The sequence below is a fragment of the Camarhynchus parvulus genome, chromosome 14 (genome assembly GCF_901933205.1).
Source record: "Camarhynchus parvulus chromosome 14, STF_HiC, whole genome shotgun sequence".
Taxonomy (NCBI): domain Eukaryota; kingdom Metazoa; phylum Chordata; class Aves; order Passeriformes; family Thraupidae; genus Camarhynchus; species Camarhynchus parvulus.
The window spans coordinates 2,705,996-2,733,952 of record NC_044584.1 but is presented as its reverse complement, the minus strand read 5'-3'; the positions used below and the strand labels follow the sequence as shown (position 1 = coordinate 2,733,952).

Here is a 27,957-nt window from a genome sequence, read left to right as displayed (position 1 = left end):
AGCTCCAGGAGTGTTTGGACAATGATCTCAGGCACAGGGTGGGACTGTTGGGATGTCTGTGCAGGGACAGAACTCATGATCCTTGTGTGTCCCTTCTGATTCAGGATGTTTAATGATTATAGAGAAGCAGCTGTCTGAAAATGAGCTCTTCTTGTTCTGCTGCTGTGCTTCCCAGGGTCCCACAACATTGCACCTGGTGACTTTGTTGATTAAACTATTTTCTGAGTGTCTGATATCCCCATCAGCCCTGCTGAGCCCAGGGATATCTAGCTGGGCTCTACCTTGGCTCATGCCTCAGAAGCATAACTGTTCACAGAGTTCTGACAGTGAACTCACACTTCTCTACAAGATTCAGGGCAAGAAGGGGCCAGCCTGTTTGCCAAATTAGGTTGCAAAGTCTACAGAGAGAGAAATCATTCTTTGCCTGTGCCAAAAGTGCAAATTACAATTGGAAAAATGTTGAGTTCGTGAATGTGGAAACTCACGATGTGTGATGATTTTTCTGATATTTTGTAACATTTTATAAGGGGTTTTAAAGTCTTGTCTCGATGAATCACCTGGAATTCTCAACTTCTCTTTTAAAAAGTCTGTGGTCACGTCGCTGCAGAGAATCACGAGCATCTCAACCTCAAGATTCAGCTTTTGAAGGCAAAGAACCACTTCTTTCTTCCTTTCTAACTTTTTGCTAACTTTCATTCTGCTGTGCAAGGGGGAGGACTGGATTCCCGCTGCTCAGCTGCCTGAACAGACAGTGTCGAGTGCCAGCTACGGGCTCTTCTGGAGAACTGCAGTGCTCCGCAGCGAGAGCTGATCCTGACGGGATCCAGCAGCACTCGGAGCCCGCGGTACCAACCCGGCGGCTCCCACAGCCGCAGAGCAAGGCAGATTCCCCTTTCCATCAGAAACCACCACAAATTCTCTTTTATGCAGACGCAAACCACGGGCGGCAGCAGCAGTTTGCCGTGCGCTGGGCCGAAGGTGGCTCTGCCACGGTCCCGGGGAGCGGCGGACATCCGGCACCGGGCCCGCTCCCACCTCCGCCCGCGGGGCTCTGTGTTCTCGGGGCGCTCCACTGCCAAGGCTGAGGGAGACAAATCCCGATTGTGTCCTGACCCCAGGAGAGGTCCAATAACCGAGCCCCCTGACAGGGGGTAGGAAAGAGAGGGAAGCGCCGAGGGCAGCGGAGGGAAAAGCAGCTTCCCCGGGCCCAGCGGGGCATCCCCGGCCCTGTCTCGCCCGCGCCGGGCAGGCACAGCGGCCACAGGGACCCCTCTGCCCGACACCCTCGGCGCTGCGGGGAGCGGGACCGGAGCCGCCCGGAACGCCTCAGACCCGGAGCCGCTCCCGCCTCAGGCCCGGGGCCGCTCCCGCCTCAGGCCCGGGGCCGCTCCGCCTCCGGCCGGCGCCCGCCTCGGGCCCGCCGCCCCGCCCCCGCCCGCGCAGGTCCCGGCAGGGCCGCGGGGAGCGCGGGGAGCGCGGGCCGGCGGGAGCAGCGGCGGGGCCGCGGCCGGGCCGATGCTGCCTGCGGGCCGCGGCCGGAGGTGAGGGCAGGGGGCCAGGGCCCCGCCGGGTCGGGCCGGGTCCCGCGGAGCGCTGACCACGCTGGGCCTTGCAGGGCGGCGGCGGCGCTGAGGGCGGCGCTGGGCGAGGGCGCGGAGCGGCGGCGGGAGCTGGAGCGGCGGGCGGCGCGGAGCCGGGCGCTGCTGGGGCGCTGGTGAGTGCGGCACCCGCGTGTGTGGCGCCCCCGTCCCGGGCCCCTCCGTCCCCGGGCGGCCCGCAGGGAGGGCGAGGCCCGGGCGCTGGTCCCGCAGCCGTGTCCGGGACCCCGCGGGCCGGGGGTGCTGGTCCCGTCCCGGGGCAGCGACGCCCGCTCCGTCGCTGTTTGTTCCCTCCAGGGATGATGAGGAAGAGGAGCGGCCACAGCCACAGTCGGGCTCCAGCACTGAGCATGGTGAGCGCTTCCCCCGGGCCGGTGCCCCCTCATGTCACCCCGGCCCCGGGCCAGTTGGGGTATCAGGAGTTATTCCAATGCTCTTCATCCACTTAAATACTCCCTCTGCCTTTGTCCTCCCTCTCTCCTCCTTGGGGTTAGCTTGGAGTCGTGTCTCGTTAGCCAAGGCCGGCAATAAAGTGACTGCGGGCCTGACCCAGGTGTGGGAATGTCACTTGTTGAGGTTGGCTCGGAGATGTGTCCTCCTGTGGATCACATCCATCCCGGGTCTTCAAAGCTTCTGGCAGTCCTGCCTGCATCCTCTGTGCAGTGGCTGTTCCCACAGCTAAAAAATACCCCCTGCACCAGTCATTAGGTTTTGTTTCCTTCTGTGCCACCGGGAAGAGCAAGTAAGTGAAGAGTCAAATAGGGAACATCCATGTTTGAGCCTTCTGACATGTTTTCTCTTCTTGCAGAAGACAGGCCTTCACCCAAGGAGCTAGAGGAGCTGGAACTGCTGAACAGGGCCTTAGAGAAGGCGCTGAAGATCAGGAAAAGCACCTTGGAAACTCCAGTAGAGGCTCAGGGAGCTAGAGGACAGAAATGGGCAGGTGAGGCACATGCTCCCAAGAAAGCTGAAGAGCAGCAGGTGCCTGTACCTGTTGAGAGTGTTCCTGAGTGCAGGAAGGTGAGAGCTGGAAGCAAAAAGCCTTTGTTGTTGAAGAAGGCCTCTCCATACCAGTTAAGAGCCCCTTACAGGACTGACCCAGATGTGAAGAAACTGCAAAGGAAAGTCCCAGCCAGATGTGTTTCTCAAGGCCCCAGGACAGCTGGGAAGATTTCCTCAAAAGGAGTGACTTCCAAACAAGGAAGAAGTCACAGGACAGCAACTGGTGCCAGTGCCAGAGAAGTCAGTGCTGCAGCTGAACCCCAGGAGACACCTGGCTTGTCTAAATCTGCCCCAAATGAGCAGCAAAGCTTTTCTGGAGGGGGTTCAGCTGCAGTAAAGAATTCCACAGGGGCTAGCAAGCAATTACTTGATGCAGGGAAGAAAAGTTGTGGTTTCCTGGGAGAGTCCAGCAAAAAGGAGGACACTGCAGGTGCATGGGGAAGGAGCACCTCACCAGGGACAGGCACCCTGCAGGAAAAGGGGTAAGTGTGGGAGGTGGGCACCTCTGCTGTTCTGCTCCAGACTCACAGGCACATGTACAGATCCTGCTGGCTGTAGCTGCTCTGGGGGTCCCAGCCTGGCTTCATCCTGCTCACATCCCTCTCAAGAGGAAGGATCCTATATAGTTTAAAAGCCTTTATTGTGGTTGAGTAAGTGTTTTCATTTTAAGGGCTTATTGTTGGATGGCTGGGACTTTGAAAGCCTTTCAATTAAGACTTTTGATGTTTCATAGTCCCCTGTGAGTGTTTTGGAAAGCTGTCTCTGTAGAGCTTTCTTGAGCCTTAGCTTTCCTCTGAGTGTACTCTCTATTATAGCATATTGATTTTTTTATTTATTCTGGTTTTTACACAGTGACAATACATAATGCATGATTTCTCTCTCTCTCTCTCTCAAGCGTGTGCCCAGTGCTGTTTGGAGTGATGGCATCTGGCTTTGATGCTGTCCCTGTTAACCTGTAACATACTGCCCATGTAACTACACAAATCAGGACTGACTAAAGTGCAGTTGTCTTAAGGATTTGGTGCAGGAAGGATTATGAAGGGAATGTTGCTGAGATTCTCTGTGGAAAAGTGGCAAAATAATACTTGGAAGATTGGCTTTGCCTTCATGCCAGTCTGTCTTGTTTAAGTAATTTCTTTCCTCTTTTGCTTTAACAACATTGAAGTTCAATCTGCATTTGGAAAGTTTTGAGGAGTATTTCTGGCAGCCACCACAACCTAACTCTTGTGTTTGTGCAGGGAGGAAATGATCCCTTTTCACTGGCATTGGAAGGGCCCCAGGACACTTCAGTGACAGTTGCTGTAGGAACAGGGATCTGGATTCAAACATTTACTTACATTCCCAGCTGTGGCCTTGCATTCCTAGTCTGCCTGTGACTAACAACTGCTAAACCTCCTGTTTTTGTGGTAACAATTTAGGGATTATTCTGCTTCAGGGTTAAGGATCATATTCCCAGTGGAAGCTGGAATGTTCCTTTCCTATTTCTCTGAGTGTGACACGGTGCTAAGCAAAGCTGCCTCGTCCAGCTGAGGTAGGGCAGGAGGCTATGGCACACCAGTTTCCCTGCAGGTGGTGTCTCCATGTCTGTACTCTGCTGTGCTGTGGCTTTGCTCCCAGCTGCCCACTCTGGATGAGTCTCTGATTGGTCCAGGATGCAGGAGCTCACCCAGCTCAGCTCCATGATGGCTGTGGAGCCCAATGAGCAACCTAATCTTCCTTCCTTGAGAACAGTCTGAAGACAGTGGTGGATCCAATCTCCAGAGCTGCTGACATCTCCCATTGCAGCTAAATTAATTTCAGATTTTGACAAAGCACCATTTTCCCTGTTGGAAGACAAGGCTGAGTTAATTGCTTTCCAGCTGCCAGGATTGATCTTCTCCTGTTTCACAGATGCCAGCTGAAGCTGCCCCTTCCCTACAGGAAAGCCTATTCCAGGAACTCCAGGTAAGACCAGTGTGACGAGTTCAGTCCAGAACTCCCCCCAGCTGCAGGGCTGTGAGGAGGGGTCAGGTGTGGCTGTTCTGTGCCCCGGGAGGCAGTGACCCCACAGGGCATGGGGCCTGAACTGGGAGCAGGAAGAGCTCCCATACTGCAAGGCTGCTGCTGAGGATGTGTTCTCCTGTTATTGTAGCCACCCGTGCTACTTTTGTTCTCTGTGTAATTACTGTTAATCACTGAGTCATGAAGTTCCTGGAGTGCTTTAGTTGTGGGTTTGAGGGTGCAGCAGAAGGCTCTGCTGGTGGCACACACCTGCTGAAGGCAGGACACCCCGTGGGATGGGAGTCTGTATACACTATCCAATGAGAGTTTCCCAGGCCATCTCTGCCCTGCCTTTGCAGCCTGGAAGCAGCACTCCTGTGTGTGTCTGGGGCTGGTTCCTGCTGCTGAACTCTTACACTAAGCCAGCTACAGTGTTACTGCAGGGATGGTGCCAGAGGTTGGGGCTTGCATGCTCTAGTCCATTCTCCAGTCTTCTGGAAGGGTTTCCCACATTTCCTCTGATTCTCATTATGTGCTTTGTTCAGATATTAATCATAAACCCTTTCTTAAATCTAACTAAGCACCCCTTGTGCTGCCCTCAAGAATTCCTCCTCCTCTTGAAAACTGTCATTTATCAGGCACCAGTTTGTTAGTTGCCCTTCTGCAAGTTGTAAAGACTTTATACCCTTAATTTTCACTTCTAAATTGAGTCTTTTAGCATTTCAATCACTTTGGTGTAATTTTATACTTCTCACTATTGCTTTCAACTCAGTAACAGATTGAGAATAACCTTTGCACTAAAGATCTCTTGTAGAGGATTTGCATCTTGCCTGGGAACTTCTATTCTTTCTTGTTCCATTAACCTTGCCACTTCTTTGCATAACATATTTCTGAAATCTGCAGATTCTAACATGATTTAAAAGACCCATTAGGCTGGAGAGAAGACACATGCTCACTCAAGTTAGTCAGGCACTGCAGAACTATTTAAAGCTTCCTCCGGATGGCTCTCACTTGCTGTGGCAGGTTTTGGGAGACAGTCCTTAAGGAAAGGATATCATGGGGATGTTGAACCCTGTGAGAGAAATGCATCTCTCCAGTAGTGCTGTTATTTGTGCAGTGCTTTATCTAAAAAACTGGTGGACTCTGGCGTGAAGTCCTGGCCAGCTTTCTCATGGTACTGTCCTTAAACCTCTGTCTTGCATCCCTGACATGCTGCTGTCATTCTGCTTGCCATGCATACCACTTCGTCCCCCCACAAAAAATTATTAAGAATCTTGAGGAAGTTTGGAATATGAAGTAGTTGAGTGAGAGTAGTTTGTCGTGTCTGCTCTTTTATTTTGTACACCTATACTAACAGAACCAATGTACAGAAATGCAAATGACTTACTCCCAAGAAAGGAAGGGAAGATTTGTTGTTTCCTCTGGGGCAGGACAATTCAGCATCATGAGGGATGTGCCTGCAAGTTCACATTCTGCTTATGGAAATGTGCTGTCTGTTTTCTGATCCTTCCCCTCAAAACAAGAGGAAAGAGTAACAGGTGCTTTGCCGTGTCTGATGCTTTCTGCGGGGTCTGATGCTTTCTGCAGGGTGTCCTTGTTGATCTGAGAGCAGCTGTGGGAATGAGTTGGGAATGGCTGGGGAATAACCTGTGAGAGAGAGGGGGAGGGAGACACTTGTAATTAAAGCACTGCTGTGCCACACTGGTGTGTCACAGCTCAGCGTGGGCACTGTCTGGTACAAAGGAACATAACTTCCACCTCCTGCCCCTTTGGAATTTCAGGGCATGGGAGAGATGTCGCCTGTGCCAAACAAGTGCAGAAGCAGCAGCTGCAAGGACCCGTTTTATGGAGAGAATCCAGACAACTGTATCCTTTCCTAGCAGGCACAGGGTGCAATTGCTCTGCAGTGAGCTCCAAGCAGGAGAGAGTTATGCCTCAATAACAGCAGTTCCAGTTGGGTCTCTAGGCAGTGGGTTTTCTCACAGTACAGCTGCTGAGCACTTGCAATACTTCTGATCCAGCCAAACGTGGCCACAAGGCAAGCATGCCCTACACAGCTGTGCTCGCTGTCCTCACCTTCCCCCTGCAGTGCCACTTCCCTCTGTGCTGATTGCAGCTGGCCTGGCCCGGGGCTCAGCCTTCTGTGGAACCTTCCTTAAGCTGCTGCTGTTTGAGTTTTGCTGCCCGAAGCTGACCCCCAGTCCTGCAGAGATAGAGGAGGAATTAAGGGGCCTCCAGGATGTCCCCTCCCGTCTGAGGCAGTATATGGAAGCTGAGCCTGCAGGTAAGGAGGGAAAAAGAGCAGTGGGAGGGCAGAAGGTAGAATAAGGATGGTTTGGGCTCAGTTCCACGTGTTTTGTATTCTTGACATGTGCTGGACACGAGGGACAGGAACATTCTCTGCCTGAAATGAAGGCTGGTGAACCTGAGGCCATTCTGGAAGCTGTTTGGGGAGAAAGATTCCAGTGTTCACACTTTTTCTCTGCTTCTCTTGTAGATCCTCCCACTCTGCAAGGAGAGTATGAAAGCCTTCTGACCTTGGAGGGTTTGCAAAGCACAGTGTCCCAGTGCCTGCAGAAGCTGCAGCTGCTGCAAGAAGGTGAGACAGTCCCTGTGTCTGTGGTCAGATGTGAACGTGGCCCTTTGTCATCTTTGTGCAGGACACTGGCCCGAGGTCATTTTGCTCCTGGTTATCTTTATGGTATTGGAGCACTTAATTCTCTGGTGGCAAACAAATCTGTGTGTCCCACCCTCTGTGTTCAGGAGAGACTTGGAGCTTTGAACTGCAGTTTTAGTTCAAGTGGGCTGGGGAGGGGACAATGCAGGCCGCAGCTTAGGGTGCCCTCATTGGGCCATGTGTGAGGAGCTTACCCTGATTAATACAATGTCTTTAGTCATCAGTTTCTGGGAACAGTAAGTAGATCATAAAGTCTGCAAGTACAGATTTAACTTGCATGTTTTTGTCTCCTGCCCTTTCTTGTACCCTGGCAGCTCTGGAGTCCCAGCTGAGGCTGTGCCCAGACTGCCCTGGGGATGTGGGGAGCTGCTCTCCAGCCTGTGTCCCTGCCAGGGGACAGACGTGTGACAGTGCAGACATGCTGGCTGTGCCTCTCCTCTGTTACTCCAGTCTCCAGGAGCTGAGGGACCTGTCTGCCTTGAAGCTGCAAGTGTCAATGCTGCACCAAGAGATTGCCTTACAAAAGGTGAGTCTGCAGAAATGTCAGTGCTCCCTGAGCAGGGAAGGAAAAGGACAGTTGTGGGGCAGCAGCTGTTGAACAAGGTGTTGATGGGCAGCAGCAGCATGGCAAGTTCCTCCAGTGATGTTTTTGTGTTTATGCCTTGTTCTCTTTGTTGGTGAATGGGACTTTTGTTGTTGTTGTTGTTTTAGGGGCAGGGCAGAGGCTCTTAGATGCCTGACCCTCTCCTGATAAGATTTTATTTATGTATTCTAAAAGAATTTGGCAGTGGAGGTTGTTGTTGATAATGCCCCTTTTGTCAGGCCTTTACAGCCCTATTAGGGCACCCACTCCCTCATTCTCTCCTGTGTGACTTCCAGCTTCCACTGTACACCTGAGCTCCTCTGTTCTCTGTTCCTTTCCTTTTAAATCTCAAACCACTGTGCTGCTAATCTTGCTTTTACCATTCTGAGACTGTAAGAACAGGGTAGGAGGTGTCAGCTTCTTCAGCAGCCTGAGCAGAGAGTTTGCCACACAGGGATTACTTGTTCTTCTCAGCCAGCAGCAAAGGGCAGAGAAGATCTATGAAATCAAATCTCCTCCTTTGACCTATTCTTTGCCACTGACTTGAGTGATAGAGACTCTGGAAAAGTCTTTTTTTTTTGTAAGCTAGAGAGGCATTATTAATAACTGTCTGCAGCCCTGTGGCTGAAGACAGATTGCTACCTGACTTCAAATGGGATTTCAGCATTATAATCCTGAATTATAGATTATGAAGGGTTTGGGGTTTTTTTGTCTGCCTAAAATGAAATGGTGACCAAAGCCTGATTCCTGCTCTGTTGGTTGACACAGTTTCTTCTGCACATCTACCCAAATAGATGTTTTGTGCCATGTGAGCCCTGAGGGTCTGAAGCAGCCCTGTGCAGAGTGTGCAGGATAAATGAAATTCTTGGGACAGGTGAAGTAAGTGGGCATGGTACAAGATAAATAGCCCAGAAAAGGATGTACCTGTTTCCAGGCCAAGCCTCCACTGCCTTTCCATGGAGGAATGCCAAGGTTAATAGAAATTCCTGGTAGCTCTTAGCCTGTCTTTGATGGTGAAGATCTGTTTCTTCTTAGGTGTCAGGAGCAGAGCAGGTGGATGGAAGTGGAGCAGTGCAGCACTCCTTCAAGTGCCAGCTTTGCCCTTAGGTAGCTTTCATGTCTGTAGAAAGAACTTCCCAGAGATGAGCAGCTGTGTCCTGCTCCCCATCCCTGCACAGAGACTTGTGTGGAACAGGAGAGGGAACCCCCTGCAGATATCCTGTCCTCTGTTCTGTTTGGGTCTTCCTCTGTATCATCCACCAGGGAACAATCATGGAATCACAGAATAACTTTGAGTTGGAAGAGACCCAACTCCTGGCCCTGCATAGACAGCCCAAGAATCCCACCCTCTGCCCAAGAGCATTGTCCAAACACTCCTGGAGCTCTGGCAGCCTTTAGGTGGCTGACACATGCAGTTGTCCTCTCTTCTGGACAGGCAGTGTGCAGCAGGCTGGGTTTTGGTGTGCAGGCTGCTCAGACTTCATAACCTCATGGCAGATGAAAAAGAAAAAAATAAAAATCCCAGGCAAAATATCTGTCTAAGCATTAATTCAAGAGTGGGGCACCAAAGACCAGCTTTTGTCCAGTGATTGAAGTGACCTGTGCTTGAGTTGTCAGTGAGTCCTAATCCCAGAGCTGATACTGATGCTGCCCTAGGGTGTGTGACAGCATGGGCTGAGATCCCAGCATAGGCTTAACAGAGCAGCTGCCAGGCCAGGGAATGTTGGGCAGCCTGAGCAGTCCCTGTGGCCTCTTTGGGCTGGAGTTGCCACTCACACCTCTGGCAAAACTGGGAGGTGATGGGGACAGTGCTGAGTGAGGGGTTGAACGTTACCCTTGGGTGAGTGAGCACTTCACTGTGGGGCTGCAGAGCTCCTGAAGCAGCACCAGCTGCAGTTTCTTGCAGGATGCTGATCTCATCCCAGTGCTGGGCCCTCCCTGCAACAGGGCAGCAGCACTGCCACTTGACTCTGCTCTGGAAATGCTGGGTGGCTGCCGAGGCAGCTCATGAGCAGAAAATGAACCACTCTGCCTTTATTAAATACGACAAAAGAAAGTATCCATCAATCAATTAGCCTGTTATTAGTCATACTGCTCTGATTAGGTTTCACTTGTTATGCGGCTACTACAAGGAGTACTGGAGTGCTGAGGCTCTGGTGACAGTGTCTCCTTTGCTTCTGCCAGGTGATGATGGCAGAGCTGCTGCCTGTCCTGGAGGCCAGGCCGTGGCTGGAGGGCTCTGCAGGGCTGTTCCGGGCCATCCACAGCCAGCTCTGCCAGGGGGGCCGGCGCTTCCCTGTGCTGGTGAGAGACGAGCTGCTGGACTGAGCTGGGGAGCCTCCTGCTACTCCTGCACAGAGCCAAAGACTGCTCCAAGCAATAAATCTTTTCTATGAACTTCTTTACCCTGCTTGTTTATTCACCTAAATTCCAGGAGGTTGTTTTTGTTATGAGCTTTTTTAATTTTTTTTTTATTTTAACTTCCTTTTGCATCAGGAGGACTGGAGCCCCTCTGTTCTGGAGCCAGAGAGAGCTGGGGATGCTCACCTGGACAAGGCTCCAGGGACACCTCAGAGCCCATTCCAGGACCTAAAGGGGCTCCAGGAGAGCTGCAGAAGGAGTTTGGACAGGGGCCTGGAGGGAGAGGACACAGGGAATGGCTTCCTGCTGCCAGAGGGCAGGGATGGATGGGATATTGGGAAGGAATTGTTCCCTGGGAGGGTGGGCAGGCCCTGGCATGGGCTGCCCCTGGATCCCTGGAAGTCCAACCAAGGCCAGGTTGGACGGGGCTTGGAGCACCCTGGGATGGTGGGAGGTGTCTGCCCATGGCAGGGGCTGCAATGAGGTGAGTTTTAAGGTCCCTTCCAACTCAAACCAGTCTGTGTTTCTGTTGTTCTATATCACTTTCCTAACCTGTTAACTGAGGTTTTGTGAAGCCCCTTCAGGGCTTCAGAGACTCTGGCTTTGGCTTTTCTTCCAAGGCTGTGTCTACCAAGCTCAGGACACCAGGCTCAGGATGCAGACATTGCACCAGGGAGCAAAACATGTTTGTACTGATCAGGACCATGGGTCCATGGACCCATAGGACCATGGGTCACGGCCTTCCAGCATGCAGAAATCCCGAGAAGCCAAGCTGCTGCCCTGGTACCGTGTTCTCAGCTGGCACACGGGTCATGCAGTACAGACTGGTTTTAGTGCCGCAGGGAGCGAGCGGGGCTGGCGCTGCCGCCTGGCTGTGCCCGGCAGGTGGCGGGCGGGTCCCGCGGTCCCTGCCGGAGCCAGAGACGCCCGGCAATGTCCGGCCCGGCCCTAGAAAACGCAGGGCCTGCAGCACTTCCCACCTCGTCACCGCAGGAAAAGGCCAGCTGCCATTTCTCATTTATGCTGGGCTTTTGCATGTAACCCCCAAATTCCCTGGTGTTTCAGTGACAGGTAAAGCTTTGGAGTGAAGTGGAAAACCTCTGCTTGTGAGTACTTAAAATTCCATTCAGGAGGTGTACCACGGCCTGGTACAGTTTGACCCAGACCATATCTCAAAGCTGGACTCTGTTTGTTGTGTGTGTGTGTGTGTGTGTGTGTGTGTGTGTGTGTGTGTGTGTGTGTGTGTGTATGTAATTTAGCTCTTAGCAGTGCAAAGTCATTCATTACTTTTTCCTTATCTTTTTTCAAGGTCAGGTTGCTTCCTGGCTCTTCTGAATGTCTGGCTCTTTGTGACACTCAAAATTCAATAAAAATCATTCATATGATAGGTGAAAATCAGCATCTTTGACTTTCCCTTTGTATTTTTGTCACAGAATCCCAGAATGGGTTGGGTTGGAAGGGGCCTCACCCCCTGCTATGGGCAGGACACCTTCCACGGGACCAGGGTGCTCCAAGTGCCGTCCAGCCTGGCCTTGGACACTCCAAGGGATCAGACACTGCCTCCTAAAATAGCGTGGTCATACACATGAACATGTCCATGTTTGAATGGGAGAGCTGACATTTGGTATTGTTAATTAGGGTGCTGTTATGGATAACTTGCATCTGCAAGCACTGCATGAGTCATGGAGCATCTGCTGCTCAGCACAGAGCAGGCCAGTGTAAATTGGCAGCAACTTCAGCAGCACAGCAAGGACTGCAGGGGTGGGAAAGGGCTGGGGAAAGGAGACAGCCCACAAGGGAGGGCTCACAGGGGTTGTTGCAAACTCAGAAGGCAAACTGACCCTGTAGGGCTTGTACAGAAGGGGTGCACAATGTCAGGTAGCTGGGTCGTTCTCTGCCTCTGTGTGCAGTGAGGTTTTCTTTCTCTTCCTACACCACATTTTAAAAGTTCAGAAATGTGTAAGACTTTAAATAATTTGAATGACTCACTCTTTCAAACCAGTCTTGTGCTGTAGCAGAGATAGAGTCAATAGCAGTTGAACTCAGGGGCTGGGGGGCTTTGTTATAGAATGTGCCATTGTTATTGTACATCCAGCTGAGATGAGGAAACAAAGACTTAAGGTAGTGTTTGATGCCAGGGGATAGAATTACCGAAATACAGGAAATGAGCAGTATTTTTGGAAAGTGATAGATGATCCCAGTGTTGTGTAGACATGAGCTGAGAAAGTATAGTGAGGGCCAGGGAGAATTAGCAGCTCTTACTCCTTCTTTGTCCCTTGCAGTAGTATTTACAAGGTTTTGGGGTTTTCCCTACTTGAAGGATGGGATCCTGAGGAGAAGGCAAGTTTTTTCTTTCCTTTCCAGAATCTGTGACTTTAAGTATTTCCAACTGCTACAGTTTTTCTTTTTCCCTGGTTCTCTTCTCTCCTTCCCCTCTACAACTTCTGCACAGGCTGTGCTTGTTTCACAAATATGTTTGGGATAGCAGCAGTGCTGCTGTTAGTGCACACTGCAAACAGCAGAGCTTCTTGGAGGGCTTCACATGCGCCAGTTGTCTTTGGTTAGCATTAGAGAATAATAGGATCACAGACTGATTTGGCTTGAAAGGGATCTTAAAAATCATTTAGTTCCAGCCCTGCCATGGGCAGGGACACCTCCCCCTATCCCAGGGTGCTCCAAACCCCATCCAGCTGGGCCTTGGACACTGCCAGGGGTGCAGGGGCAGCCCCAGCCTCAGCTGTGCTCAGTTCTGGAGCCCCCAAGGGGTTCATCCTGCACACGTTACCAGATCTGCCACCAAGTGCTGCTGAAGCACGTGGAGAGACTCAACAGTGGGGCTTTAGGGCTGCTCCCCATCTAAAACAGAAATAACTTGAGTCTTGGTGAGAGGGATGACACAGCAGTGGTGTGGAGGAATGTCCTGCCTCTTCCAGCCCTTCTGAGGGGTCTGGCACATGTGAGTGGTGACAGAGCATGCCAGGCTGTGCCCTGCTGCTGTGACTGTCCTTGGCACCCTCCCACCCTGGGAAAAGGGCAGGAGGAGCTCCCTGGGCCAGGAGCACCCGTTAGGGTTGGGAGAGGCAAACCCTGCTGAGCTGTGTGAGGCATAAGGGAATTTCATCAAAGAGCAGTTTAAGATGGTAAATGTTGAAGTGGGAGGAAAACTCCCAGCCCCCTCTGAAGATGACAAATTTGCTGTTGATGTTCTTCTCTAAATGAGCTTTCTGTGAGCTCCAGAGAGCAGGTTACTTGATTAAAACTGTGTGTGAGTCAAACCTGAAGCATTAACAGCTGGCTCAGCAAGTTGTTGTGCCAGTCTAGAGTTCTAGAAAGAGCACTGGTGCTGCAAAATGCTGGCACAGAGTTCTTGGATTTTAGGGGAGCCACTAGGTGGGAACTGTATGTCCACACACATTTTTTAGTTTTCATATTCTTTTACCCAAATCAGTCTCTCCCTAAGTTACAGAATTCAGTATGAGCTTGTGTTTTCCAGCTGAAGCTTTGCTGAGATATTTTGTCTGTTTCTGCTAAAGCTGAAAGGGGTTCCACAAACATGCAGAGCACACTGGGATGCTGGGTGTGGGAGCTGCAGGATGCAGAGAGCTCCTCCAGACTGTCCCAGGGTGTCTAATTATCAGTACACTGTAAGCAGTGAGTGGGAAATGCTTTAATAGCCTTATGAATGCCAGGGGAAGGAGCCAACAGGGATTTTTTGTGGGCAGGCAGCCAGTTCATGGCTGTGCATTTCCAGTCCTGAGTCCTGTCACCATTGTGGAGTCACTGAGAGGCTGCAGCAGATGATGGATCTGACACCAGGGCTTGTCAGTTGTTATGTGTAAAACAGAGATTGATGTGATTTCACTTGCTCATGAGCTTGGTTTTGTAGGTCTGTGCTCTCTGCAACAAGGCCTCTTGTTCTGGTGGATTGTGGTTGATTTTTATAAGCATGTACACTGGGACTGGTGCAGATGACATCTGGTTTCACTGGCAGCTTCCTAGTCCTCCTTCACATACATTAATAACAACCTCACAAAAGAAAACCCCTAACCATTGCTCAGTCTGACGTGAAAACAATTCATTAAATAAGTATTAAAGTTCCTACCATTCACCACACAGATTGAGCACTATTTTTGTAACCACCACCCAGAAGAAAAGATCTATCATCTTGGTTTTAATTTGTGGAGAAAGAAGGGGTTTAGCATTTTAATTAAAAAAAAATCTATGGCTGGTTAATTAATGTGAGCTCAGTTGGACAGAAGAGGGCAGGAAGCAGCGTGCCCCATGTGCCAGGGAACAAAGAGCTGGGAATGGGAGGGGGAAAAATTAAAAGGGAGTTTTGAACTTTCTCCTTTCACAAGGAGAAAGGTTACAGCAGTGTGTTATTTAGGCACACAAATGAAGATGTTTGACTTATTTTTAGCTAGAAAAAGAAAGACAACCAGTGGGTAATGAGTTTGGTTAAGAAAAAGTAACTAGAAGCAAGATGTGAGTAAGTGGAGGAGCCTGGCCTTGGAAAAAAGCTTGTCTGGAGTCTTCCCTCCTGGTTTTTGGGAGCACAAGCTCCCAGATGTGCTCATGCTGCTGTTGGGTTTGTCCTCAGGCCTCACATGTTGTAGAGGGAAACAACTGATTTGTCTCACCTGAGGTCCAGCTTAAAAGAAAGACTCAAGGGAGGCCTAAGGTGCATGTGCAGCTCAGCAGGACCCCAGAGGGGGCTCCTGCCCTGGACAACCTTGGGCTGTGCATCTCCTTTCACTGCAGACCTGGGGCACCTCAGCATCTCTCCCTCTCTCAAAAGCAGTGTGCCACAGCTGTTGGTTCAGCTGGCACAGCCTGGAGCTCTGCAATTTGCAGTTGTGTTCTCTGGGCATCTCTCCCTTGGGGTTTTGTTTTCCTGCTTCAGGCTCTGAAGCTCAGAACACGCAGAGCAGTTTTCTCTTCAGGTGAAGGCTCTTAGAGGACATGTCAGCAGTAGATCTTGCTTTTGGGATTGCTGGGCAGCTGAGTGCTGTCAGCAAGGTGAGGGCATCTGCAGCTCTCACTGCCTCCAGGGTGGGAGTTTTGGGTACCAGCCAGGCGTAGGAACACAAAGGAGAGAGCACAGGAATCAGAGAATCATTTAGGTTGAAAAGATCTTTAAGAACTTCAAGTCAAAATGTTCCCCCATTGCCAAGACCACCACTAAACCATGTCTACGTATCTTTTAAATCCCTCCAGGGATAGTGACTCAACAAAAAAACTAAAAAACAAACCTTTAAAAGCTTACTGAAACCCTAAATAGTGCTTTAATTATAATATTGTGCTGACTGCGTAATGGGATAGAATTCAAATAGTTGGATACTGGATGCAGGGATTAATCAGACAGTATTTTTTGTATTTAAGCAAGTTTGGGCATAAAAATTTAAACATAACCACATGTTTCTGTGACTATTCCAGGCTCACTTTTAGGGTCATTAGGAAATTCAGTGTGTTTGCCAATATCTTTTAAACTATTTTCAGTCTTAACTAACCTGGTATTGTCTCAGTTTTAAATGGTGTTTGTTGTGTTGTGCTGTTCTGGAGTCTTCTTGAGGGTGACAGAGCTCTCACAGAGATCTTGCTGTCCTTGCAAGAGCAAACTCACCAGATTTAAAGGAGTAGTTTGACTGAACAAAACATTGGTGATTTGAATCATGTGTGATTCCATCTCCCTCCTACCAGCGGGAGCACCGCGGTCTCCATTCGTAGGGGGGAGTTGAGGATCTTGCTTATGACAATGCAAACAGCATTATTTGGGCTTTGGGCTTTTAATTAGGTTGGGTTTTATTTGTTTTTTGGGGTTTTTTTTCTTTTTAAGAAGTAATTACAGTAAAATAGCTTATTTGTATGTATTAGGTGCATTTCTTATCTGTGAGCCTTAAAACCAGCGTGCCTGGTGTATGAGTCACTCAGCTCCACTGGTGCCTGCCCAGCTCCCTGGGCAGCACTGGCAGTACCCACAGCTCCTTCTCCAAGGGCAGAAGAGGAGATCAGCAAAGCTGCTGGGGGCCTCTTCTCCCAGTTTGCAGCTTTTCCTGCCTCGGGATGCCAGCAGGTTCCCAGCTCCGTGTGCTGAGTGCCCACTGTGGCCCGAGGGCTGTGTGAGCTCAGCCCCAGTGCTGGGAAGGAGCGTGGCTGTGGCTGGGGTGATGTCATGGTCCTTTGCCATCTGCTCCCATCCATCTCTGAATCCACAGGAAAGCATCCTTCTCGTGAGACACGGGAATGCCTCATTTCCAGCCCCCTCCCTGGTTTGGAAGTTCCTCTGGAATGCTGGGGCTGGCACTGGCCTCCCCCTGCTGATGGCCCAGAGGGGCTCCCCATGCAGTGTAAGAGCCATGGGCCCAAAATAGCTCAGAGATGTCACCCAGCAACTTGTCACTGGTGCCAAAGTCTTTGTTGGAGTGGATCAAGGTGACACTTGGCTGCTATTTTCAGCCCCACACTTCCTGATGGCTGTTGGTGCTTCATTCCCCTGCTTTGATTATTTATTTATTTCCCTTTTGCTGAATCACAGACCTGGAAAATACTTCTTAGGTCACTGAGGATCCAAGAATGTGCCTCCTGATTTGTTTTGCTGCCTGTTTTCCAGCTTTACTTGGCACGAGGCAGCTTAAAATGGACTCTGAGATGCCACCTGTGCTTCTTTAATGATGCTTTCCTGCTGCGTGAGTGTCTTCCCTGCTCTTTATCTTAAAATTAATGGAGCTGCTCAAAGTTTAACACTGGCTTTGCCAGGGTTTTTTTCCACAGGCAGCTGTGGTTGTTGTGCCATATTCACCTGCTCTCATTTCTCTGCAGCTCTTCATTGCAGTCTAAGTTTATTTATGGTGGGGGACAGTTGTGCAATAAATTGTTATTCAGTATTTCCTACCCCTGTCTTAATCTATCATGTGGCTCTTGCATGAACTGTGCCAGATTTTCATCATGGAAAGTGATCAGGCTCTGGCACAGGCTGTCCAGGGCAGTGGTGGAGTCACCATCCCCAGAGGGATTTAACAAATGTGTCAATGTGGCACCTGGGACATGGTTTGGGGTGACCACGGTGCTGCTGGGTTCCTGGTTGGAACTGATGCTCTTCCAACCTTCACAATTCCATGATTCTGTATTGGCCAAATAAAGGCAGAATTATTAATTTCCTCACAGAGCCAAAGGAAAAAACCCTTGTGAGGATTTCTGAGTTATTACAAACTGCTGGGCTTCGTTGCTTTTTTCCACTTCCTCTGTGCAATAAGTCAATGCCTGTGGTCTGCTGGCATTTAATTTTTAACCAAGTGAGGGTCATTTGTTGAGAGCACAGTGTGAGAAGGCTTCAGGGCTGCCAGTTTCTGGATTTCTACAACCTAGACCCCAGTTTTGAGCTGTGTGTCCCAAAACGGAGCAATGAGGTGGGCACAAGTGAGTATTACTTCTTTGACTCATGCAGGGACATACGTGAATTGTGTAACAGTGATTTTCTTCAATTATCTTTGCCCACAGATGTTCCTGCCAGATATGTGGTTTTCTGTTCTTGTTTCCAGCCCCATTACCTTCTCATTCTGGACAAAACAAGACATAATTCCTCCCTATACAAAACTCCCCTATGCAGTGGTTGAGCTCCAGGAAGGAGTGTGCCCATCCTGAGCACAGCAGGACCTGGAGCTGTAAGCAGAGCATGAGGGTGTCTGTGCATCCTGGCCCTGCCTGCTTTGCTGCAGCACTTCCACGTGCTCTCAGGATCATTTTGGCTCCAACATCTGCTTTGAGAAGGTGGTGTCAGTGTCTCTGGTCCATAATTATGGACTGAAGGTGGTGTCAGTGTCTCTGGTCACTCACATAATTATGGACCATGGGACTCCTTCTTCCTGCCACAGCACTGGGCAGTGCTAGAGAATGTGGATCTCCTCCTGCACCTTGCTTCTTCTGGGATTCCCTAGTGGTGCTCAGCATCATATTTGATTCTGGGCTTCCTTACTTCCAAATTGGAGAAATTGAACTGTTTTAGAGGGATCCTGGCTTCCTCATCCTTCCTTTCCTCCTCATTCCCTTCTAGGAGTCTGGCTTTCTTGCTCAACCACCACCAATCTGTCACCCACACAAGCCATTCACCTTCTCTGCTCTTTGCTGTTCCTCCTCAACAGGAATTTCCCAGGTGTTTCCTTCCCTCCTGCAGCTCTTGCCAGGCTTTGGAGCCTCTCCTGCAGCCAAGGGCACCAAGCCAGGCTCTGGGCAGGGTTCTGGCAGCAGGGAGAGCTCCTGAGCCCTATCCATCACCCGAGGTCCCTGGGGGTGTCTGTGTGTACAGGGAGTGTCATCCCTCTCTGCTCCTGCACAGTGACTCATCCAGCCCCAGCTGCACTTTCATCTCCTGTGGGAAGAGGGAGGAGGATTCACGAGTCTCTATTTCTGCTGTGAAAATTACACCCTTAGGTTGGTTACAGGAGTGTGGAGGGAAGGAGTGGAGCACCCAGGCAGAGGAGCCTGTCAGCCCCACCAAGGGTGGGAGATTCAGTGCCCAGAAATATGGACTCACACCATGCAGCCCATTGCACATTTGTGAGCTTATAGAAAACAACCATGAGGTCGGAGAAAGCTGCCTGAATTTGGCCTCTGAATGAAGGAGGGAAAATTCATCCAGCTGCCTTCCACACATGAGTGTGAGAAATTTCCTGGTGGTGACCCTGCCCCTGTGCAGGGTTGTCCTGGTCCGGCTTTGTCTTTCCAGCCAGGAGCAAAGCCAGCATGGCTCCCTGACATGCACTGGGCTCTCTGCAGATGGTTTCTTTTAAAGCATCTGTGGAGTTGTAGAGGTCCTTGGTTGGACATTGCTGCCTCTGCTGCTTTGGAACACTCTCAGGTGAGCTGTGTGTGGGTGGCAGTGGGAGCACTTTGATGCAGGCACATCTCCTGCAGATGGGTGTGCACCTGTGCCTCACCCCTGTGCAACTCCAGGAGACACAGGGCTGCTACAGCAGGGTCACGTCAGTACTGCTGAGTCAAATACTCAAAGCCCTCATGCATCAGAACTGAGACATGAAAACGGGTGTTTTTCTAACCAGCTGGGACTTGTTTTTCTCACCTATTGCTTTTTCAAGGCCAGTCACCGCTCTTCAGCACCACTTAAAAACAGGTACAGCTGTCAACCCACAAATGCTGCTGGGTTTTGATGGAAGCCAAGAGTCCTTTTCAGTCCTCTGAGTGCAGGCTGGAGGATGCTGTAGGGGCAGGGGGCTGGAGCTGGAGCTGTGTTTAGGGGTGGCACCACATCACCAGTTTCCTGAGAAGTAGTTTGGGAAGTGGCGCATTGCTACTTGGAGTATTTTGGATATACTCCAAATTCTTGGAGTATTTTCTTCCAAAACACTCCAAATTCTTGGATTATTTTCTTCCAGACCCCACTGTCAGCAGCAGCTGAATTATTTTAGCTGATATTTTCTTCAAGGGTTCAGCTCAGGGTAAATTTAAGCCCGAACATTTTCAAGTTCAACAAAGCTTCACAAAGCTGAAACTGGAGCTTGTGCTGGGCAGTATCAGCCTTCTGCCCTTGCTCAAAGAGCATTGACTCATGGAGTTCTGCTGCTCTTCCTCCTCTCTAATGAGCAATCAGGAGAGTAAATAACAAAACTCGGTTTGCAGAGCACCGTGTGCTGCATGTCTGCCTTAGCTGGAGTTATTTTCCCACTGCCATGTCAGTGCACAGCCAGAGCCCTGTGCCCAGCCCTCTGTGCCTGCAGCTGCCTGCCTCTGGGCATGCCATGGGAATTTTGGGAATTCAGCTGATACCTGATCAACTTCCACTTTCGTTATTTCCGAATGTTATTGAAGAAAGTGGGAGCAAGAAGAGAAGCCAGGAGTCTTGCAGACCCAGCCCCTCTGTTTTGGTGCTCACTGGTTGCACACAGCTTCCCAGGCCAAACCTGAAGAGGGGCAAAGTCTGATCCAAACCAGCTTTATTCTTTCCCAGAGTGGCATGACTTCCCTGGGGGTGCTGTAGGTAAGAGCAGTGCCCATAAAAAAGGGAGGATAATACATCCCCTGTGCAGATTAATGCCAAACCTTCCCTTTCCTGAGCCAGTCCCATCAGCTCCTCTGATTCTCCATCTCACCTTCCACAGAGCCTCCCTCTCGCTGCCCAGCTCTGCTGCTCCTGCAGTGTGGATTTTCTTCCTTGTTTTTGGCTTCCTCTCAGTTGATGCAGACACACAGCTGGGCCCCGTCAGCTCAGGGGAAGCTCTGACCTGGGAAAGGCTCCAGGTCTTCAGGTTTGCTGCAATAGCTCATTCCTTTCCTCTCTCCTTCAGGAAAACCAATTAAAAGATAAAACAGTGCAGGAGAAGCCAGAGATGGGAACTGTTTGTGCCCTCTCCAGTCTTAGTGCCTCTCTGATCCACTCAATGTAAAGGCACGAAAAGCTTTTGCCTCAAAAAAAAGTCTCTGGTGATGTTCAGAGCTGGGCAGGAGGATTTTGTACTGAACCCCTCCTCCAGGCTGTTTGTGTCTCCCTCCTCCCTGCCCAGGAGCCCTGGGTGGCATCACTGGGTTCTGCCACCTTGTGCACGTGTGTGGCTCTGTGCTGGAGCAGCGCTGAGCCAACATCACCTACCTGTGCTCAACACTGCTGTCTAAAAATGGCTCATCTTGATGGTCAGGATGGGCACTGCAGGGAAAGGAAGCAGTGCCGGGGGTCCTGGTGGGTACAGTGCCAGCTCCCACAGCCCGGCCCGGCCCGGCCCGGCCCTCCTTCCCGAGAGAGCTTCCTGTGGCTCTGCTGATCCCCTCCTGATCTCGGGTGCCTTTCAGCATCCTGCCCCCCTGGACCTCACCCTGCTGCTGCCCTGCCTGCTCAGCAATCATCTCAAATCCCAAATCTTCCCGCACCTCAGCTCCAGCCCCCTTTCCCTCCAGGCCCCGTGATCGGTCACCCTCTATTCCCCGCAGTGTCACCCGCAGTGTCCCACCAGCACCACCAGCCCATGGCCACCCCAGCCCTGTGCCAGGGAACAAGATGGAGAGGGTGACACGGGGAGAAAAAGAACTTGCAGGGAGGTGATGGTGTTGGCATGGCCCAGGAGGAGGCAAAGGGGCTCAGGGGAGCGGCTGAAGTCCCGCTGCCCGTTCCCCTGGGATCTGCGTGCCCGGGGGTGCAGCACTGCGGGCCTGGGGACACCGGGCAGTGGGGACAGCGTCCCCGCCCCAGCGCTGCCTGGCCAGGGCCCGGGCTGGCGAAAACAGACGCAAGTTGGAGAAACACACGCGAAGAGCGATCCCAGGCGGGCTGCTCCCAGCCCGAAAGAGTTAACGGGCGGCGGGGCCGAGCCGGTCCTCCCACCACCATGAGATCACCGCAGCCAGCGCCAATCCCCGCTGCAATCCTCCTCCAGCCCTCGCTCGGTCTGGCAGCAAAGGAGCCGGGGCTGCGAGTGAGCGGCGGCAGCCGAGACCCCGGCCCGTGTGCACCGTGAGCCGCCGGACAAAGTGAGCATGTAGGATCCGGAACCTTCCCTCCATCGCCCGCACAGCCGCTCTCGCCCGTCCCAGACGCGCCTTGTGCTGCTCCTTCCTGGGTTTTCCTGCCAACATGATGGGCTGCAAGTCCAACTCACTCACTTGCCTGCAGGGAGGAAAACCGGGGCTGCCGCTGGCCACAGCCACCGATTCCACGGCCACACTCAACAAACTGGCCCTGGCCACGGGCGGGACCGAGAAATCCTGGTACCGCTGCATCTTCCCCTTCGGCATCGTCTCCGTGGTCATCGGCGTCGCAGCGACGTGCATCACCTTCACCATCAATGGCCCCCAAATGGACATCGCTAAGGTGGTCTCGGTGGCCACCTTGATCTTCGGGGTGGGGCTGCTGGTGGCCGCCTATGTGTGCTGGCGGGCCAAGCGGGAGCGGCAGCGCAAGCGGCAGCGCCAGGAGCCCGTCGCCCTGGAGCAGGGAGCCCTATGACCCGGGCTGGGGGCACAGGCTCAGCTCCACCCGGAGCCCCCTGCTCACACACCCCCCCTCCGCGAGCAGAGGGGTGACAGCACCGGCTTTGTCGCATCCGAGGAGGTCCGGACCCTGCCCGAGGTCAGCTTGCCGTCATTCTCCACTCCGCCCGCGCCAGCGTCCGGCCACCCCCGCTCCCGGCATGGGGTAGGGGCAGTCCAGCCACGCGAGAGGCTCCCTCCTGCCTGCCCGCCTGGGAGCAGCATGGAAAGAGCCCGGAGAGTGGCCAAGGAGGCCGGAGAGTGGCCAGGGAGCAAATCACCAGGCAGGGACCCGCTGCCTGTCCCTGCCGTGCTCCGCCGGGGATCCGCAGGGCGCTGCTCTGTGCCCAGGAAACCGAGGCGGCCCGGCAGCCCCTGCTGGGTGTTGGGAGAGTCCAGCATCACTTCTGTCCTCTTGCGGTTTTTCCCTGTGGCGAGGACCCGCGTGGCGCAGGACAGAAGGAGTTTAGGAGGAAATTGTGTGCGTGCGGGGAGCAGCCGGAGAGCTGCGTGGCACGATGGGCGTGGGGTGCGGGACGCAGCGCACAGCGATGCGGGAGCGGGGCCGGCCTGGCAGGGACCCCGGGGACAGCGACGGCGACAAGGGCAGGTCGGGAGCTGAGCCTGCCGGGGGTAGCGGATCTTGGCAGCGGGAAACGGGGAATGGAGGGGCTCAGCCTCGAGCGGGCGGCTGCTCTTAGGGGTTTGCTGTTCGTGGAGGAGGAACTCGGGCTCTTGCCGTGCCCTCGCAGGTGACCCAGCCCGGTGGTGTCCCGGGCTCCGTGTGCCAGGGATGCCCAGGGGTGCGGTGCTCGTGCTGTGAGCTCGCAGCAGCATCCCCCGGCTGTGGGAGTCTGACAGCAATGCTGTTGTGGAGAAGGAGATGGAGGTTCATCCAAAAGGAGCAAATACACTTTTAAGACCTTTTTTTTTTTTTTTTTTTTTTAAGAAGTCCATGCTCCCATTCTTTGAATTTAGCTTTGAACTCGTTCCTCTAAAAAACAAGTGTGAGACCTGGGCACGGGGTTGCTCTGTGGCTGCTCCGCTCCCGGCCGCGGGGGCTGCGGCCCTGCCCCAGCTGGCCCCGCAGCCGCAGGGCCTCCCGAGAGCCGCCCCGCTGCTCCAGCCCCGCGGCCGTGCCGAGAGCTACCGAGAGCAGCCCCGGGCCGGCAGCCGGAGCCCCCCAGGCCCAGCAGAGCCCAGAGAACGAGCGGGGCTGAGCCGAGCCGGGGCAGAGCCGAGGAGTGCCCGGGCGTGTGCCGTGCCACATGCAGCCCTCCCTGCTGCTCTCATCCCGACCAGCTTGTCCTCATCATTGTATCGTGTTCCACAGCCCCCGGAGCTGCCGCTTGCCACAGCAGGCATGGTCCGAGCCGCCGCTCAGGAGAGTGGGATCCCGGGGTGCCAGGGCTTGGAGACCCAGCCCTACAAAGCCAGACTCAAATACCCACAGAGTTTGGAAGGCTTGGAGACACTTTCAGTCTCAGATCTGATCAAAGCTTTACTTTTTTTTGGGACAGTATCCCAGAGCCCCGCTCTGGGGATGAGTTTAGCAGACATTGATCCCAGGCTGTTCTTCCTAAGCCTGGTCATTGTTTTGAGGTGTTTAAATAGTTTGTGGTTTCAGCCTCTCAGGGTCAGCAAACCAGGGGTTTCCAGCCACGGGGGCTCAGTGGTGAGTGTGTGGTGTGAGGGATGCTCAGTGATAAGTTCATGTATTGAGAGTTTGAGGTGCCAGCTCAATTTTATTATTTTTTTTATTTCATTCTCCTTGCTACAATACTTCAGCGAACACATTTGTGGCTCCCTGCAAACCCCTCTGCTCTCACCTTGCCCATCACCACCACCAGGAGCAGGAGTGCTGCTCCTAATCCTGCCCAGACTGATCGCACTTTTCAAGTGCTCAGCCCTTCTTGCCCCCATTCTGAAGCAAACCCATCTGAACAGGATGTTGGGATGGTTGTCCAGGTGCACCTGGAAAGCCTTGGAGCCAGCCCAAAATGTCTTACATCAGGCCCTGTTACATCTCACCCTTCTTTGATCTTGAAATCCAGTTCTCCAGAGCCAAATCACCTCTCTCCTGCTCCCAGTGAGCTCCCTCAAGGTGGCTCTCAGCAGGACCTGGAGCAGTGGAGCCCATCCCAGAGACAGCCTGGATGAGCTGGAATGCCAGTCCTGCACAGGCCAACATTTTGTTTTGTTTCTGTTAAAAACTTTTAGGGATTTGAGTTCTGCCAAGAGAGGCACAGCCACAACCACCCCTCCTGCTGCCTCTGGGGGTTTACTTACATGGAGGGACTCTGGCAGCTCCCCCACAGGACTGCACTGCTTGGGAGCAAGTCCTGGGGAATTTCAGCCCCTTAAACAGCCCTGAGTGGGGGTTGTGGCTGCAAGAAGAGATGGCTGGGAAGGTTACAGCTAGGTCACAGAGAACTTGGAAGGAAGAAGATGAAAGGAGCCATGTAGTCAGTCTGCACTCATAGAGCACCTGGGGATCCAGAGTTTGCCACAAGCTGGAACCAGTGGTTCTGTGTTTGCTGGCACTTGCCACCATCACACCCTCCTCCTTCTCAAGTGGCATCTGGTGCCACTGGTGGCATTGCAGACGTGTGGGAGCTGCCTGGCCATAGCTGTTCCCTTCCCTGTGCAAGTGGAGAGGCTCCAGAGGACTCCCCACTGCAGCAGCCTGTCTGCCCGTGCCACCTGGGCACCCCAGCCAGTGCCCACTGGCACCAGTGCCCCGCAGCCCCTCTGCTCCAGGTGCCTCAGCATCACAGCAGGGCCAAGGGCCAGCTGTCCTGGCCCAGCACTGCTTTGGGGAAAGGGGCTCACAGGGATGCCCCTGGGTGTTGTCCAAAGCCAGCAGCTGAGCTGGTGGCACAGGAGCTGTTGGTGCACAGATGGATCCACCAGCCTCAGAGCAGGAAGGTGCTCTGGGCTGCCTGACCACGGTCTGGGGCTGAGAGAGAGGCTTCACCCTTGCCAGGGCAACCAAAGCAACAATGAATAAACCTGTCAAGCTCACTCACACACCAGTTTTCATCTGCTTTGCCTGGAGCTGCAGCCAGGCCCAGCTGTGCTGCCTCACTGCCCAGTGACCTGCACCCTCCAGAGGCCTCTGTGCCGCTGGCAGGAGTTCTTGAGGGAGGAAAGGTGGCTCAAGGGCTGTGCAAGGCAGCTTCTTCCCAAAGTCATGCCTTGATATAACCTGCATTGCCCCAACAGCCCCCGACAGGGGCTGCTCTTGTTCCCTAGCGCAGGGACACTCCCCTGCGGGGACAGCCTCCCCAGGGCTCTCTGCACACACCAGCCCATCCCAGCAACGCTTCCAGCTGCTGTGACAGCCCTGGGCGCTGGCTCTGACAGATCCACCCCAATCCCCTTTCAACTCCAAACAGGACTCAAGGGAAACACGCAAGTTTTGTGGCACCAGAGGGAAGGGTTAAGAATTGTTGCTGCCAGATTGGGAACAGTTGCAAAAGGGAAACATAAAAATAAAAATATGCATCCCTAAAATAAACCTGACATTCATTTCTTATCTTGGCTGACACGTGGGGCTGCTCCCACTGCTGGGTTTGGCTGCAGAGGGTGGAGCTCCCACCGAGCCCAGCTCTCCTCAGGATAGGAACCGTGGGCATTCCCATTCCCACTCCTTTGTGCAGACTGAAGCCGTGAGCCCGTCAGAAGAGCAGGGACAGAGGGACAGCTGGAGAGGGACTGTTCTTCCTGGCAGCTTCAGGGTACCAGCAGGGCTGATGGAACAGTGGAGCCACCACGCCACATGGCTGCTGGCAGAGCAGGTGCCTGTAGGACGTTCCCTGCTCTGCCCTCCCTGCTCTCCCCCTGCCGTGGCTGCTGTGGCAGGGGAGGGCCTGCCCAGGGGCCAGGTTTGGGGCTGGGGCATGCACCTGAGCCCACGCACATTGCAGCAGCTGCAGCTGTGCCCTGCTCCCTCCCCAGGCCAGGGGAGGTGCTGGGGCCCAGCTGTGCCAGCAGAGGATGTGACCCAAGCCCTGCACAGCTCTGTGTCTGTGCTGCACCTGGGCCCCCTAAAAACACACACATCTCACCTTCCTACACGAGCCCGTACAGCCTAAAAACCACATCTAGCTCTGCTGCTTTTCCAGGTGTCAGCTGGGTGTGGAAATTCGTGGGGAAGAGGAGCAAAGAGGCACAGGACAACTCACAGCACTAGTGCAGGTCTCCTTATCCAGCCAGGAGCAAGAAAGCTGGCACAGCCTGGGACATCCATCCCTCCCAAAAAATCACCATTCCCTGCACTTCAGTTCATGTGCCCAGGGAGGTGTGGGAACAGCCAAGCCCAGCTACTTGCCTCCCCTCCAAAGCTGCCAGCAAAATAATGAGTAACTCTGAGACAGCTGGGCTGAATTCCTGGCTAATCAACTAATTTATTTACTCCTCTGATAGTTATTTGTTGTGCAGGGACACAAATGGAAATTTTAACAGCTTTTTTCCCTATCTGTGCATGGAAAACTCTGTCTTCCCAAGGCAGGGACAGGGGACAGGATGCCAGGCACAGGGTGGCCATTGGAAGCAGACCTTTGGGAATGTGGAAACGACCAACAGACTGTCTTACCCAGCACTCCCTCCCAGGGGGTTGCTCTAATCTTGGTTTAGGAAGCTCCAAATGGACAATTAGAGAATATTTTTCCAAATAAATGCAGTTTCTGATGGTGTGTGTGCATGCAGGACTCACTGTCACAAAACATCCCTGCAGCTGCCCTGTGTCCCTGCTGCAGGGCTGTCCCAGCCAGCTCCAGCTCCTCCTGGCAGCTCTGGACAGCTCTCAAAGCTGTCTCTCAGATGTGGCCCTATCTCAAACTTGGAGTCCCCCCAGCAGACAGAGCTGCAGCATTTGGTGTGCTCAGCACCACGTCAGGCCCCAGCACTGCTGCAGGGGTGCAGGGCACACCTGGAGCTGAGCGGGGACTGGGCTGCAGCGAAGGTGAGGCCACTGCTCACCTCCAAGATGAGACCAGCAGGTCACACCTTCCTCAGAGGTTCAGCTCCTCTCACCACTGCATGCTTGAGCCCTGGTGTGGGTTTAGATCATCTTCCCCTGGGGGTTTACATGGATTGAGGGCAATAAGGTTCAGGATGATTTTGCAAATTGTGCAGCATAAAATGTATCACAGAGAGATGGGGGCTCAGTGCAGCAGATACTGGTGGTGGTCAGAGTCCAAAGCCTGACAGGACACAGGGAATGGCTTCCCACTGTCAGGGCAGGGCTGGATGGGATATTGGGCAGGAATTGTTCCCTGTGAGGGTGGGCAGGCCCTGGCACAGGGTGCCCAGAGCAGCTGTGGCTGCCCCTGCATCCCTGGCAGTGCCCAAGGCCAGGCTGGATGGGGTTTGGAGCAGCCTGGGACAGTGGAAGCTGTCCCTGCCACGGCAGGCATGGGAATGAGATGAGTTTAAGGTCCCTTCCAAGCCAAACCATTCCATGAATGTCTGTGCCTGCCTCTCTGCTCCCCTGGTCTGTGTTCCAAGTGTTGTGACCCAGAACTATCCCCAGGCTCTCATGTGCTCCCACTGATGTTTCTCAAGCACTGCTGATCCCTCCCCAGAGCTCTGCTGGGGGCTGGCAGCTCTCTCCCTGTGTCATCACATGCAGGTTTAGTTCAGAGACCACTGCAGAGCCCTGGAAAAGGCCAGCTGTGCTCCCAGCTGTGCTCCCAGCTCCGGGTATCTCCTGCATCACCCCGAAATTTATAAACCTTGTTTGTCACCATGACATCAGAGCACATCTTAACTGAACAGCTTAT

The 27,957-nt window shown here is 52.9% G+C and overlaps 1 protein-coding gene across 1 annotated transcript; it reads left to right on the top strand.

The window, feature by feature from the left end:
- Positions 1–924: 924 nt before the first annotated feature.
- On the top strand, positions 925–10,241 carry TEDC2 (tubulin epsilon and delta complex 2). The gene is made up of 11 exons (XM_030958421.1): positions 925–1,151; positions 1,377–1,541; positions 1,616–1,714; positions 1,896–1,951; positions 2,407–3,082; positions 4,491–4,544; positions 6,362–6,446; positions 6,756–6,864; positions 7,078–7,179; positions 7,572–7,783; positions 10,025–10,241. Exons 1-11 carry the CDS (start codon positions 925–927, stop codon positions 10,166–10,168), a joined length of 1,929 nt encoding a protein of 642 aa, XP_030814281.1. The 3' UTR covers positions 10,169–10,241.
- The last annotated feature ends 17,716 nt before the right edge of the window (positions 10,242–27,957 follow it).